At 50.9% G+C, this 16420-nt stretch overlaps 1 protein-coding gene and 1 pseudogene across 4 annotated transcripts in view; both read left to right on the top strand.

The window, feature by feature from the left end:
• The first annotated feature begins 4485 nt into the window (after positions 1-4485).
• ESYT3 (extended synaptotagmin 3) overlaps positions 4486-16420 on the top strand; it is a 50635-nt gene continuing 38700 nt past the window's right edge. For all 4 annotated transcript variants that reach the window (XM_059920234.1, XM_059920233.1, XM_059920231.1 and 1 more), the window contains exon 1: positions 4486-5049. In XM_059920234.1, the coding sequence (XP_059776217.1) occupies positions 4666-5049 (384 nt within the window). In that variant the 5' untranslated portion in view covers positions 4486-4665. The remainder of the gene's footprint in view (positions 5050-16420) is intronic.
• Positions 12806-14249, top strand: LOC132364541 (elongation factor 1-alpha 1-like; annotated as a pseudogene).

Below are 16420 nucleotides of genomic sequence, written 5' to 3'. Positions count from 1 at the left end.
AATGGAGGAGAGGATAAACAAAATGTGGTATATACATACAGTGGAATGTTATTCAGCCTTAAAAAGGAAGGAAATTCTGACACATGATACAACATGAATGAACCTTGAAGACATTGTGTTAAGGGAAATAAGTCGGTCATAAAAAGATAAATATTCCACTTATATGAGGTATGAAGAACAGTCAAGTTCATAGAGACAAAAAATAAAATGGTGGGTGCCAGAGGCAGGAAGTAGGGGAGAACAGGGAGTTATTGTTTAATGGGCACAGAGTTTCAGTTTGGGATGATGAAAAAGTTATGGAAATGGATGGTGTGATAGTTGCATAATGATGTGAATGTACTTAATACCACTGAACTGCGCACTCAGAATGGCTAAGACATTAAATATCATGTGTATTTTATCACAATAAAATTTTTCTTAATTATACATGGACTTCCCTGGTGGTCCAGTGGTTAAGACTCCGTGCTTCCACTGCAGGGGGCACGGGTTCAATCCCTGGTTGCGGAACTAAGATCCCAAATTCCGCGTGTAGCTCGGCCCAAAAAAAAAAAAAAGAAAGAAAAAAAATTATACAGATAATACACAAAAACATTCTTCCTATAATAAGTCAAACAATACAGACAAAACTAAAGTCTTTCTTAACAACTTTCCTATCCGGATACACAGCTTTAAACATATTGGGTCTTACTTAATCCTCATCACCAGCCCATGATTTAAGTATTACTATGATCTCCATTTTACAGGTTAAGAAACTGCCCTGCAGAGAAGTGAAGGACCTTCCCTGCAGTCAGAAAGTCCTCCAGTCTAGATTAAACTCAGGCAAACGAATTACAGACTGTGCTCTTGCCTCTCTCTTTGTGTCAGACTCTGGCTGGGCACTGAGGACATAAGATCTATCGGACACAGCCGCTGCCCTCATGGAATTCTCAGGCTGATGGAGAGGGTAGACAAAATTACTCCAGCCCTATGTGCAAATATAACAGTTAAACTAATGACATCTACAGAGCAGAGGCTCTTTATCTTTCTGTTCCAAAAGAGATGCTTTTACTAGATATTATTTCTTTTAAAGATGAAGTTGTATGGGCTTCCCTGGTGGTGCAGTGGTTAAGAACCCACCTGCCAATGCAGGGGACACAGGTTCAAGCCCTGGTCCGGGAAGATCCCACATGTGGTGGAGCAACTAAGTCCGTGTGCCACAACTACTGAGCCTGCGCTCTAGAGCCCCGTGAGCCGCAACTACTGAGCCCGCGTGCCACAACTAGTGAAGCCTGCGCACCTAGAGCCTGTGCTCTGCAACAAGAGAAGCCACCACCATGAGAAGCCCACGCACTGCAACGAAGAGTAGCCCCCACTCACCACAACTAGAGAAAGCCCGCGCGCAGCAGTGAAGACCCAATGCAACCAAAAATAAATAAACAGATAAATTTTTTTTAAAAAGATGAAGTTGTATGTAGACTTTTTATCTTTTTTAAAAGTTGGGTCTCAACTCAAATGGCACCTCCTCAGAGAGCCCTTTCCAAATTACTTGGGTTAAAACAGCCGTCTGCCCCTTGCTGGTCACTCTCTCTCATAAAACTGGCTGCCTTTCCTCACAGCATTTTCCCTTACCTGCTATTTTCTGTTCTTTATTCGCTTGTTTGTTGTCTGTGTTCCCCACTAGAATGGCAGCTCTGTGAGAGCAGGGATCTTGTCCATTCTGTTTACACTGAATCTCCTGTGGCTAGAACAGTGCCTGGCTCTTAGTCAGTGGCTGTATTAGTTTCCAAGGGCTGCCATATCAAAGTACCGCAAACTGGGTGGCTTAAAACAACAGAAATTTATTCTTTCACTGTCCTGGAGACTAGCAGTCCGAAATCAAGGTGTTGGCATGACCAAGCTCTCTCCGAAGGCTCTCGGGAAGAATCCTTCCTTGTCTCTTCCTAGCACTGGTGGTTGCCAGCAATCTTTGGCCCTTGGTTTTGTACTGCATCACTCCAGTTTCTGCTTCTTTCTTCACATGGCCTTCCTCCCTTTGTATATCTCCTCTGTGTCTCTGTTGCCAAATCTCTCTCTTTATCAGGACACCAGTCGTTGGATGTAGGACCCACCCTAAGCCAGAATGATCGCATCTTAACTTGATTACATCTACCGAGACTCTATTTCCAAATAAGATCCCATTCACAGGTACCAGGGGTTAGGACTTCAACATATTTTTTTTGCGGGGGGCACACAATTCAACCCACAATAGCAGTCAGTAAATATACTGAACAAATAAGCTAGCGTTCTCTGGAAAAGTGGTATAATATGATGAATTCTCAAATGGGTTCAGGCAAAGGGTCTGGAAGGCATCATTTCCCCCAGGTTTTGCTATGATCAAACAGAACATAAAATGTCTTTTGCTGGCTGTAGTAACTAAAGTAGCATGTCCAGGTTAAGGAAAATAATGGCTTCAATGTTCTAGGCACAGATTTGACCTCAGGTGGGATATCGAGTTTTAGATGCCATATTCTCAATGTTCTTATATATTTAATTTATGAGAGTAACGTAATGACATTATAAATAAATTTAGAAAAGAGAGAAAAGAAAATCAACCATAATCCCACTTCCCTAATGTACCTTAGAGGAAATTTATGTGGGGATCATTCCGGTTAGAGGGAACAGCAAGTACACAAGCCTTGAGGCATAAATGAGCTTGGTGTGTTCAAGGAGCAGAGAAGGCAGTGCGGCTGGGGTAGCCACGTCCCGCCGGGTGTTCCAGTTCTCATTCTGGACACCAGCTCCCAAATCAACAACCTTCCTTCTCTGGTAATCCTCCCCAAACACACTAACCCAGGAGGGGGCTGTGGTGTAGACCTGGTGTGTGTTAAGAGGGAAGGGGGTAATACAGTTGGTAATACAATGCTCTCCAAAGCATTTGGAATTGGGAAGGATAAGGGTCAAGCAGTCTCTCTGTGAAGCTCTGTGACCCTGGAAGCTGTGAGGAAGGTGCTGTGTTCTCCACTTCAGCCAAAGGCAAAGGAGGCAGGTCAGCGAGGAGAGCAGCAGGGATGCTGAGCCAAGTCCAGCCAGTTAACTTCCGGGTCCATCCATCATGGGAGTCAGCTGCATCCCTGCCTCAGGTTCCAGGGGCCTTCCCTAGATTCCCCATCATACATTCTCATTCCTTTAGCTCAAGCTGACCTGGGTCAACCACTAGAGCAGTGTTTTGAGATCGGAGTTCTGTGGTCAAATAATTTGGGAAACAGTGGGTTAAATCAACTATAATAGTTTTTTATCTGCAGGACTTCTCAGAGCCTTTAATAGGATTAGGTACATTCAAAAAGGAACTCTCCAGAAAGGAACTCGAGTGAGATGCATTTACTACATTGACTTCCTAGGTTATGCTGGGAAATGTAGTGTAACAGGATGTTAAGCTGGGAGGTTTCAGCTTCTGTTTTGGCCAGTCCTGGAACACCAAGAACAACAGAGGAGGGTCCAGCTATTCTGACCACTAGGAACACACGTGTTGCTGAAAAAACTCATCACAGCCAGTAATTTTATCCAGGAAAGAGGAAGGAAAAAGCCAGACAGAGAGATACCTGAAGGACAGAGGAAAAGAGAATTCAGTTACATTGTGCTTGCTGTCCATTGGGTCTGGTCCTTCAATAAAACTACTGAAAGAGTGTAGAATAATTCCAAATCATTTGTCAACTCCAAAATCACATTCCAGTAATCGACGTGCCCACTCAGGTGAGCCGCCTAAAATGTATGTCATCCACAAGACTTTCACCTGCTCTGATCATTCAGAAAGGATTAGGTAGAAACCTTGGGCTTCACAACTGGCCGCCAAGCACCCCAGGGCTTGCTCATTATTTCTCTTGTTAGTCACCATCGCTTGCCGTACTGGGCGCCCCAAATGAGGAGGACTGGCCCGGCCCGGGAAACTCCCGATCTGATTGATGCAGAGAATGATGTTCCAAACTGACACCCAGCACAGAGGGTGGGAGTGCAGGGTAGAGAGTGCTGTGGGGCAGAGGAAGGACCCTGAGCTCGACCAGGTGGGGCGGGGTGCTAGGCCTAAGCTTTATAGGTGCAAGAGGAGGGGGCAGCGATACAGGGCTCTAAGGTCCACCCAGGGAGCTCAGACACAGGGCCGGGCCCACCCTGGGCTGAGAGGCCCTCGAATGCCCAGGTAAGAGCCAACTGCACTCGTCTGCATATTGCAGACTGGGTGTAGGAAACAGGTTTTAGGTGATGTTTATCCATGACAAGCCATTTGTCCACATGCCTCTGTGAGTCATCAACTGCCTGGGGTAGGACCTGGGTGTGGCAGCTGCAACCTCTTCGGACGCCTGCGCGGGACATTGGGTCTGAAGGCTGTCTGAACACCAGGTTTCTTTTTACACCTCCGCGGCGCCAGCTGAGCAGCCTGACCCCGCCCCCTTCCGCCTGGGCCCGCCCCCGGGGGCGGAGACATCCGGACCTGCAGGCTGGGCGAGGAGGGGAGCGCCGCGGCGGCGCAGCGCATTCCCAGTTTAGAACTCGGAGTTCGGGGCGCGGAAACTGCGCGGGCGAGTCAGTCAGGGCAGGTGCGGCGCGGCGCGGCGGTCCGGTCCTCCCCCTTGGAGGACAGATGTGCCTGGGCGTCGCGGCTCGCGGACCTGACCTCAGGTGAAGCTCTCGGAAAGGGCGGACGGAGACGAAGAGATGCCAGCGGACGGAGACGAAGAGATGCCAGCGGACGGAGACGAAGAGATGCCAGCGGAGGAGCCCTGCGCCCCCGGCGCCCCCGGCGCCCCTGGTGCCCGGGGGACCGAGTGCGCGCCGGGCCCCGAGCCGTGCCTGTCCAGCCAGCTGCTGCCCGAGCTCTACACCTTCGCGGCGCGCCTGCTGTTCTACCTGACGCCCGTCTATCTAGCTGGCTACCTGGGGATCAGCTTCACCTGGCTGCTGCTCGGCGCCCTGGGGTGGATGTGGTGGCGCAGGAACCGCCGCGGGAAGCTCGGGCGCCTGGCGGCCGCCTTCGAATTCCTAAACAACGAACGCCAGTTCATCAGCCGCGAGCTGCGGGGCCAGCACCTGCCCGCCTGGGTGAGCCGGGCCGAGCCGGGCGGGGGTCGGAGGTGGGGCGGATGCCCTTGAAGGTTCGGAAGGAACCTGCGGTCTTCCGGGGAGCTGGGGCGCGCAGACCCGAGGGAGGGAGGGAGCCTGGAGACCCGCACACCTGGTCCCCCGCGGATCGCGGCGCACAGACCCTGGGGGCGGTGGCCATGTCCCTCGCCGCGGCGCCCCTCGGCCTCATTGCCACTTCTGGTCCGGCTGTGCTGGCAGCGGGAACCTGGGTTTCACCTGAGGGCCCAGAGCCTGGGAGAAAAATCACGGGTGGGCCACACCCAGGAGAAAAACAAGGGCGTCTGGGACTCTGTAAAGTTAACTCGTGAGGGAAGCAGAAGACACTTCTTCCACCCGCCTGTTGATTGAAAGAAGAAACGCAGGGCACAGCACTGACAAATACAGCTGTGACAGAAACTGCAGACTGGTTGCCTTTGGTAGAGGCCCGGTCAGAGGGAGGGGCTAGAGATGGGAGTGCCGGGATGGGGCTGCCAGGGGGAAGAGGAGAGGCCGGCGGCCGCCGCGCTGGCTCACGGGCTTCTCCCGCTCCCTCGCCTGGTAGAGATGTTCAGACGCACCGAGACACACCCACACACACACTCACACTCTACAGCTACAAAACCATCTCCTGGTGTGGAATGGCCTGGACTATGGCTTCTCAAAGGCTTCTGGGTCCTGAGAATCGCCTGGCCCACTTAATAAAAGCAAGTTTTAGGCCTCACCTCACAACCCCCAGGTGGGACTAAGGAACTTCAGTGAGTCTTATGATCAGGTGAGTTTGGGAAACAACTGCAAGAGGGGCATTCAGTCTAAGACTTGGTCTGCAGCAAACCCCCTTCTCTGGGTGATGAACTGGTGTTGGTTGTTTCTGATTTCTTCCAGAAACATTCAGGCACACAGGGAGAGGTGTCCAGAGGCCACCAGACCCCTCATTTCCTCTGGCTTGAGGCCTGTGCTCTAAAATCCAGCCAGGCTATAGGTTCCTCACACTTGCACATGACAGTAGCATCTGAAGTGGGTTGAGAAGATATTAGAAAGGCCTATGTATGTTTATTTTATGTTAAAAGAGAAATTAAGCCTTATTGCATTAGTTTTCCAGGGTTGCCATAAAGTACTACGGAGTGGGTGGCTTAAACAACAGAAATGTATCAAGATCAAGGTGTCAGCAGGGTTGGTTTCTTCTGAGGCCTCTCCTTGGCTTGTAGTTGGCTCTCTTCCCCTGTGTCTTCACATGGTCTTCCCTCTGTACTTACAGTGTCTAAATTTCCTCTTCTTATAAGGTCATCAGTCAGGTTAGATTAAGGCCCACCCTAATGGCCTCATTTTAACTTAATCACCTCTATAAAGACCCTATTTCTAAATACAGTCACATTCTAAGGGACTAGGGGTTAGGACTTCAACATATAAATTTTGGGAAACACAATTTAGCCCATAATACTAATATATGGATTGACAGTAAAGCTTTGTAAATAGGTTTACATATATATTGGGTAGCAGCCATGGAGACGGTGTTTGGGGCCTGTCTCGCCCAGACCTTGGTTTTCTTGCATGAAAGGGGATTGATGGCTTGTGATCGTGGAAAATGTGGACCCAGAGAGCAGGCTTGGACCTGTTCACACTCCTTATTCACTGTTGAGGGAGCCCAGGCTGCCTGTCAGACCTCTGTCGTGACCCCATGGCAGCCTCAGCCCACGAGGGTGGGCCCGTGATACCAAGATATCTGCCCCTTTCTGCCCCTCCCAGTGTTAGGGAGGCCTCCAGACACTTAGCTGTATGCAAAGGCAACGTTTCTGAAATTGGGGTAAGAATCAGATCCTGTAGGGGCCTTGACACCCCCAAACCCCAACCCCCCCCCCACAAATGCCATAGAAACCGTTCTGGCTCCTCTTGGGGGAGGGGTCCCCGGAACTACATGGACGTAGCCAACAGGGAGCTCAGCCTGATGGATGAGACAGAACACAAGACAGTATCTCCTGGTTCTCACCCCATAAACCACACCCCAGGCCTGACCCAGCTGGGGGCAGGGACACACAGAGGAAGGCGATGGTGTCTCACCTCCCAAGAGGGCAGTCTGGGGCGGGAGGCAGATGCGTAACAGGTAGTTGCCATAGAGGTCTCAGGGAAGCTGGAAACAGGAGTCTGAACAGGGTCCAGTCCAGGGTCAAAGGCCTGGAGGGAAGGATACCCTACCTGGTTTCCACATCAGATTGTCCCCAGACCACAGCCTCCTGCCTCCTTGGCAGGGTCCTGGGAAGGGCCTGACCTCCGCCTATGTTCTCCAGACCCTTCTGGCAGGCTTGGCTGGCCAGTTTGCAGGGCCAGGGCCTGGATAACCTTTTGGATTGAGGCAGTGGTACCGCAAAGGGCAGTCCAAGCAGGTGGCAGCTTGCGAGCACAGCATGGAGGCACCGTGTGGCCGGTATCTGGGGGGGTACTGTGTGGTTCGGCCTGGCTGGCGTGTGCGGTGTAGGCTGAGGGACGGGGCCAAATTGAGGCAGGTCTGATGGAGGCTGGGGCTGACTCTGAAGGCTGAAAGGAGTCTGGGCAAGGTTTTGGAAAGGCCCTGGAACAAGCAGCATGCAGGGAGGAGTGAAGCTGGAGGAAAGAGACCAGTTGAGAAAGTGATTTGAGCCAAGATGGTCATAGTGGAGACTAAGAGCTAAGGGTGAGAGCTGTGCGGAGTGGGACTCCAGGTGCTTGGCGGCCTCTAGAGTGCAGTGAGGGAGGGATCAGGATCTTCTGCTTTCTGATTTGGGGAGCTGGGTGCCCATTCCTGGGACTGGGAATCCAGAATGTGAAGCAGGTCTGGGGAAGTTGGTTGTCTGTGTGAACACCTGTGAAGAGCACGCACATAGATGTAAGTGTGGGCTTTTGGACCCGCCTCGTGAAAGTTTCCAAGCCCAAGGATGATGTGGAAAATCTGGAACCTACTTGGTTCCTTCTTCTGGCCTCTCCCTGCCTCCTGAGGACACGCACTGTTTATGAAGACAGAGACGTGGCTCCCGTGTGGTAGGGACAGAGTGACCCTTGTCCACAATTTCAGAGCACGGTGTCTCTATGTTACATGTGGACCTTTCAGCACACCTTCTTCCTGTTTTGAGAACTGGTGTTCTTGCATGAATGGGGATTGATGGCTTCTGACCTCCTTTGAGAAGTATTTTTACTAATTAACAGATGGCAAACCAGTAGTCAGGGGGTTGAAGAAAAGGTCTTGAGGGCCTCGCAGCCGTGCAAGTCATCACCCAGCACCCAGTGAGTGAGGGTGGATCCCAGCCCCCTGCTGCTTGCCCGGCTGTGTGTGCACCTTGCTCGAATTTGCACCAAGCCCCTGTGAGGGGACGGAGGCCAAGGCCAGGCTGAGCCAGAGCCCAGAGGCCATCGCTCTCCCCTGCCAGGCCACGGCGGTCCGTTCTCAATGGAGCTGTTCTTTCCAGCCCCATTAGACTCCTTCTCAACACTTCGCTCCAAGCTGCTGCCTCCAGGTGATCAGAGAGGTTGCTTTCCCTCACTGGGTCTCATTGTCCCCACCTGTAAAAACCTGTTAAAGGAGGTTGTCTCTGGTCCAACGTCAGAGGGACCTGCTCCGCCTCTGGTTCCCTTCCATGGAACACACAGCTCAGGAAAGGATTCTTCTGCTTTGGAAGGGGTCACGGGTGCAGATGCTGGGGAGCCCCTTGGCTTGTGGACGTGGCCCGGCCACATGGAGAGGAGGCAGTTCATCTTCTGAACGGGGGAGCGGCTGCCGCCTGCTGTTTACATGTGAATGCTCCTCCCACTCAGTTTTTTTTTTTTTTAAGAACAAGTTCTCTGCTGTCTCTTTTTTTTTTTTTTAATTTATTTATTTATTTTTATTTTTGGCTGTGTTGGATCTTCGTTTCTGTGCGAGGGCTTTCTCTAGTTGTGGCAAGCGGGGGCCACTCTTCATCGCGGTGCGCGGGCCTCTCACTATCGCGGCCTCTCTTGTTGCGGAGCACAGGCTCCAGACGCGCAGGCTCAGTAGTTGTGGCTCACGGGCCTAGTTGCTCTGCGGCATGTGGGATCTTCCCAGACCAGGGCTCGAACCCGTGTCCCCTGCATTGGCAGGCAGATTCTCAACCACTGCGCCACCAGGGAAGCCCCACCACTCAGTTTTTAGATATATTTTTCAAGAAATAAGGAGCCTCTTCGATCAGCCCACCTTGCCAGGGCTGGGGGCCGTGGACAGCACAGTGACAAAACTGGAGCCCTTGATCCCACAGAGCTGGTGACACCCCAGCTCCACCACTCACCTAGCTGTCGGCCTCGAAGGCTCAGTTTCTACACGCGTTTGCGATGAGTTGAGTCTGAAAAGCTGCTTGTTCGAATCCTGGCACGAGTACGTGCTCAGGGGGGCTGTCACTGTATCCTCCTCAGTTTCCCAGGCCTCCTAACTCTCCCTTTTTCTCTATGAAACTCATTACCAAGTGGCCCAGCAGCAAACGTGGCTCCAGGGATGGACGGCTGCCGGGGGCAGCGTCTGTCAGAGACTCCAGCCTGGCCCTCAGCCCTTCCTGGGGTTCTGTTCATGGAATTCCAGCTCTAGTGCTCCAGAAACTTCCCGTCTGGTCTTCAGAGTCAGTCCTTCATGCTCTGGGCTCCTCAAGACCCTTCCTGGGGTAACTTTTGCTGCTTGATGCCTCCCCGCCCCCGAGGCCTGGGCCCTGGCTGGAGCTCCGAAGGCTGCCTCCTGGATCTGTGCACGATCTGCCCTTCCCTGCCCCATGTTTATGGGTTGCTCGTCGAGCCCAAGACAGCAGGCAGAGCTGGCCCCTCTGTGGGAATGTCCCCAGTGACTTCGGGGGAGCCCCTGGGAGGTGTGAGCCGCGCCCCGATGACCCGTGAAGGCCGCCACCCAGCGACACAGAGGAGCAGGGGACTGGGGCCTTGCCTTCCCTTCTGCCTGCTCCTCCCACCCTGCCATTCAGAGTTACTTCTCCTGGCGGAGTCCCACGGATTTTTAAATCTCAGGAAACCTAGAGCTCATAGCCCAGAAGTGTCCCCATGTGCTGGAGGAAAGTGCTTCCCCACTCCCCCTCCTCTATGGCAAATAGCGAAGAGACAGTTAAGATGTTTTCTGCCCCAGTGGGAACTATTAAAGGGACAAAGCCCCGTTCTCTTTACACACCCTGTCACTTCAAGTCAAGGGGATGAGACTTGAGTCCCTCGGGCCACACTGGGAGTCAGGGCTCAGCTCCAGTGTACCCTCTCTCTGTAGGATGCCAGGTGGGACCGAGAAGTCCCATCCCAGTGTGCCCGGCGTCACTAGTCCTTGAAATGCTCACAGTGAAAAGCCAAGGAACTCCTCCAGGACATGGGGCGTTTCAAGACCCCAGATTCACCCACTCCATTCTTTTGCCCATTACTGTGTTTACTTTTTTTTTTTTTTACAATTTAGAACACAAACTGAGTCTCTAATTTTTTTTTTAAATTTTATTTATTTATTTATTTATTTATTTATTTATTTATGTATGTCTGTGTTGGGTCTTCGTTTCTGTGCGAGGGCTTTCTCTAGTTGTGGCAAGCGGGGGCCACTCTTCATCGCGGTGCGCGGGCCTCTCACCATCGCGGCCTCTCTTGTTGCGGAGCACAGGCTCCAGACGCACAGGCTCAGCAATTGTGGCTCACAGGCCCAGTTGCTCCGCGGCACGTGGGATCCTCCCAGACCAGGGCTCGAACCCGTGTCCGCTGCATTGGCAGGCAGATTCTCAACCACTGCGCCACCAGGGAAGCCCCTGTGTTTACTTTTTAAGGTAACTGGTTAAAGATCTCATTTTTCCGGTTATAAAAGTGCAAATATTCCCATGTTAGAAAATTTGGAAATGATCTACAAGTAAATATTAGAGTAAGCATTTACATTCCTGCCACCCGGAGATACACCCTATGTTTGGGTGCACTTCCTTAGTATGAAAGGTCTACGAAAAGTTTTTTGAAAACTTGTACCTTTGAAAAATTTTTTGTTTTTATGTCCTTAACATTGTCTTACAAACATTCTTCAAAAACATTCTTAAGGATTATGATATCCTTAATACGAATAGACCAGAAGTTGCCTGACCATTTCTCTAACATCACTATTTTGGTTATGTCCCAGTTTGCCCTGTTTCTGGGGCGGGCCGAGGTGGGTGGTGTTTCCTCTGTCTGTCTGGAATTTCTCCCTTGATCTGTCAGTCTGACTCCCTTGACTCCTCCTTCAAGTCCAAGCTCAGGCACCCGCACTGGGACCCTTCTCTCACACCCACTCCACTTCCCGTGTTGATTTGCACTTACCTATTTTTATGTCCAACTTTTCCTCCAGATCAAATGTTCTTTTCAGGTGTGTTTCTTGTTCCTCTCTGTACACTCAGCTCCTCGCTCAGTGCCCAGTTCATATAGGCATTCAATAAAAATCTGTGGGGCTTCCCTGGTGGCGCAGTAGTTAAGAATCCGCCTGCCAATGCGGGGGACACGGGTTTGAGCCCTGGTCCAGGAAGATCCCACATGCCTTGGAGCAACTAAGCCCGTGTGCCACGACTACTGAGCCTGCACTCTAGAGCCCACGAGCCACAACTACTGAGCCCACGTGCTGCATCTGCTGAAGCCCGCGTGCCTAGAGCCCATGCTCTGCAACAAGGGAAACCACCGCAATGAGAAGCCCGCGCACCGCAACGTAGAGTAGTAGCCCCTGCTCGCCGCAACTAGAGAAAGCCCGCACGCAGCAACGAAGACCCAACACAGCCAAAAATAACAAATAAATAAAAATAAAATAAATTTATAAAAAAAAAAATCTGTGGCATGAATGCCGCAGTGAACATCTGCAATGTAAATCTCAGTCCCTGTTTCTCCAGTTCTTTACACAGATTACACATTAAACCGACCCGTCAAAACTTAAGGACTTTAAAGATCCTCATTCCCACCTCACCTTGGCCTTATCAGCCTGGAGGAGGAGGAGGAGGAGAAGGAGGAGGAGGAAGAGGAGGAGGAGGAGGAGGAGGTTGGTTGGCCTTTTACTAGTTTTATAAGTAAGAGGATAAATTTTTTACCCTCCAGGCTGTACCAGGCCTAACTGGATCACTGAACTCTCTGGCGACTTAGGATTACACTCAGGTCTCCTCGAAACGACTCTGCTGGCAGCTCAGGGCAGTCCTTCTCTGCTCCGAGCCCGTATTCCTCAGCAAGGGTGACAGGCTCCTGGCACCCGCATTCTCCTCACCGATGACTCTCTTTGGAGTATTATCTGCTCTGTCATCCTGCTGGGTCCAGCCGACTTAGGCCAGTTCGCAGGCTGGGTGTGCTGTTAAGGAATCTATGGATTCTAGAACAGTGCTAGACAGAATTCCAAGCTGGCAAAGCAGTTGTTTCCCTTAAGGCACTTTTAGCAGGGTGATGTTAAGCAGAAGAGTTGGGCAGATTTAAAAGCAGTTTTCATGGTTAAATGTTTACCTCCCAAGAACAGAGAAAAAAAGGGATGAAAGTCAGTGCTTCATCAGGAGAAAAGCGAATGAAATGAGGGGCCGTTTTCTGGTAGAGGAGAAACCACTGCAGAGGCACCCGCAGAGCAGGGCCTTTCTCAGGAGGACGACAGCCCAGCGTGGCCTCCTTGTGTCCCATCCCCATCCCTGTAGGACACCCGGAAAAGGGTCTCCTCTCTTCTTTGCGGGTGGGGAGGGGGTCGACAACATCAGTGGAGTCAGCAGGAGTGCGTGTGTAAGAATGCCCGTTGGGCTTTTTTGCAACGGGTTTGCCGCCAAGACACAGGTGTCATGAAAACCACCGCTAAACCTAAGCAAAAATGGGAAAGGAGAAGACCCACATCAACATCGTTGTCACTGGACACGTAGATTCAGAGAAGTCTACCACTACTGGCCATCTGATCTACAAACGTGGTGGCATCGACAGGAGAACCATTGAAAAGTTCGAGAAGGAGGCTGCTGAGATGGGAAAGGGCTCCTTCAAGTATGCCTGGGTCTTGGACAAACTGAAAGCTGAACGCGAGCGTGGTATCACCACTGATATCTCCCTATGGAAATTCGAGACCAGCAAGTACTATGTGACCATCACTGATGCCCCAGGACACAGAGACTTCATCAAAAACATGATTACAGGCACATCCCAGGCTGACTGTGCTGTCCTGATTGTTGCTGCTGGCGTTGGTGGATTTGAAGCAGGTATTTCCAAGAATGGGCAGACCCGTGAGCGTGCCCTTCTGGCCTACACTCTGGGTGTGAAACAACTCATTGTTGGAGTTAACAAAATGGATTCCACTGGGCCACCCTACAGCCGGAAGAGATATGAGGAAATTGTTAAGGAAGTCAGCACCTGCATTAAGAAACTTGGCTACAACCCCGACACAGTAGCATTTGTGCCAATTTCTGGCTGGACTGGTGACAACATGCTGGAGCCCAGTGCTAACATGCCGTGGTTCAAGGGATGGAAAGTCACCCGAAAAGATGGCAATGCCAGTGGAACCACACTGCTTGAAGCTCTGGATTGCATCCTCCTACCAACTCGCCCAACTGACAAGCCCTTGCGTTTGCCCCTTCAGGATGTCTACAAAATTGGTGGTATTGGCACTGTCCCTGTGGGTCGAGTGGAGACTGGTGTTCTCAAACCTGGCCTGGTGGTCACCTTTGCTCCAGTCAACGTGACAACTGAAGTGAAGTCTGTTGAAATGCACCATGAAGCCTTGAGTGAAGCCCTTCCTGGGGACAATGTGGGCTTCAGTGTCAAGAACGTGTCTGTCAAAGATGTTCATCGTGGCAATGTGGCTGATGACAGCAAAAATGACCCACCGATGGAAGCAGCTGGCTTCACAGCTCAGGTGATTATCTTGAACCATCCAGGCCAAATCAGTGCTGGATATGCACCTGTCTGGATTGTCACACAGCTCACATTGCTTGCAAGTTTGCTGAGCTGAAGGAGAAGATTGATTGTCATTCTGGGAAAAAGCTGGAAGATGATGGTCCCAAATTCTTGAAATCTGGTGATGCTGCCATCGTTGATGTGGTTCCTGGCAAACCCATGTGTGTTGAGAGCTTCTCTGACTATCCTCCTCTGGGCCGCTTTGCTGTTCATGACATGAGACAGACGGCTGCTGTGGGTGTCATCAAAGCAGTGGACAAGAAGGTAGCTGGAGCTGGCAAGGTCACCAAGTCTGTCCAGAAAGCTCAGAAGGCTAAATGAATGTTATCCCCGATACCTGCCACCCCAGTCTTAATCAGTGGTGGAAGAACGGCCCCAGAACTGTTGTCCCAATTGGCCATTTAAGTTTAATAGCAAAAGACTGGTTAATGATAACAATGCATCGTAAAACCTTCAGAAGGAAAGGAGAATGTTTTGTGGACCGTTTGTTTTGTGTGTGGCAGTTTTATTAGTTTTTAAAATCAGTACTTTTTAATGGAAACAACTTGACCAAAAATCTGTCACAGAATTTGAGACCCACTAAAAAAGTTTAATGAGGAAAAAAAAAAAAAAAAAGAATGCCCTTTGGGGGACTTCCCTGGTGGTCCAGTGGTTAAGACTCCGCGCTTCCAGTGCAGGAGGTGCGGGTTCGATCCCAGGTCGGGGAGCTAAGATCCCACATGCCTCATAGTCAAAAAACCAAAACATAAAACAGAAGCAGTATTGTAACAAATTCAATAAAGACTTCAAAAATGGTCTACATCAAAAAAAAATCTTTAAAAAAAAAAAAGTCCTTTGGAGCAGAGGCGTGAGGCTTTCTTTTTTTTTTTCCTAGCAAAGAGGGTGTGTACCTGGGTCTTTGTACATGTGTACATGTGATTCTGTGGATGGGTCTGTAGTTGTGCGTGTGTGTGCGTCTGTGTGTGTACATGTGTCTTTGTGTGTCTGTGTATATCTTGGTGTGTCTGTCTGCATGTGTGTGTGCACCCACCTCTGTATGTCTGTGTGTCTCTCTGTGTCCGTACACACCTGCTTCCACGGGAGGAGCCACCGTCCCTGTGCGAGGGAGCGAGCAGGATTCACCTAGTGACAGGCAAGCTCTGTAAGTGAAGCTCTCCAATCCCCCTGCCTGCTGAGAGGGTCTGGTGGCCAGAAGCTGCTGTCCAGGCCTCTCACACCCCAGCCCATCTGTGGACCCCACCCCCCAAAGGGATACAGCTGTCACTCTGGCTCCATTTCCTCAACTGCTGTGGAATCATTTTTCCTAAAGAGTTTAAGAAATAAAGCACGTGACCACCTAAAGGGAAGCACCGATGTGGGCCATTTTGGTGGTCTCTGCTAGTCTGGAATTCTTAGACTCGGTTTGATTTCCAGTCTTTCTCTCCTCTCTAAGCTGTCATTACCACCACTCTCTTGACAACGTCTAAAAACACCATCATCAACTTATTAGCCCACTTTGCCTGGAAGGCTTTGGCCCAAGTGCATGAAAAGCAGCATGACTGTGTTAGTTTAGGGAGGCCTGAGATGCGGGCTGAGGCCCCTGCTTGTTGAAACTTCCCCAAGGGCTCCTGCAGGCGGAATAGCAAGCATCTGAGATCCTGGTGACTTGACCACGGCCCAACAACTTTAGAATTTTCCAGGCCTGCTTTGGGGAAATGCTCATACCTGTACTACGTCAGTCAGAAGAGTGTTCATGTTTCTATGGAGACGAAACTTCAAGAGCTCTGTCTCCATTTAGAAGTAGATTTTTGTCCATTATCTCCTTGATTGTAGATGCTATGGGCATCACAGGAATGAGCAGCTTCATTCCTCTCAGTCCGGAGAAACCTGAGGCTGCAGGAGGGGAGTGAGGACACCTAGGGGCAAGGGCAGTGCCTCAAGCTAGGCAGAATTGTGATGTTGTGTTTTTCACCTGTTAGCTTTTGCCTCCCTTTGCTCTTTGTGGTCCAAAAGATTTGTCAAAGAATTGAGGGCCATAGGCTGCTGGTAGGAATTTGATGTTCTCCTAGGAGTGACAGCTGGAAACACAGGCTGTGACTCTCTAGCCCTGGTCAGGAACCCCAGGGAGCAGAAAAGCCACCTAGTTCCAGGGCTGGAACAGGTCCTCTAGCCTGGGGGGCCCTGTGTGCTCGTGCTTCCACATCCTCCACTGACAGGATCAGGACGAGCTGGCGGGCTTGTGAAAGATGCAAGTTTCCAGGCACCAACCAGGAATCCACATTTTCATCAGCTCTCCAGGTGGTGTTTTTATACAGAAAAGTTTGAGAATCGCTCAAACTCAGAGTCTAGCTCTTTGCGTTGCCTGGTGGTGTGAGTGTCTCTCTTCCTAGCTGGTCCCGAAGACTCCCGGCTACCCCCAGCCTCATGGCAATTGGTACAAAAGTGACTTTAGGACTCAGTCTGAGAGTGAGCCATGTGGCTTCTTCTTCTGCCTTCCCTTTGTTTACCTGGCAAGGGA

The sequence above is a fragment of the Balaenoptera ricei genome, chromosome 4, assembly GCF_028023285.1.
Source record: "Balaenoptera ricei isolate mBalRic1 chromosome 4, mBalRic1.hap2, whole genome shotgun sequence".
NCBI lineage: Eukaryota > Metazoa > Chordata > Mammalia > Artiodactyla > Balaenopteridae > Balaenoptera > Balaenoptera ricei.
The sequence above is the reverse complement of the archived record's forward strand: the minus strand, read 5'-3'. Positions and strand labels throughout refer to the sequence as shown.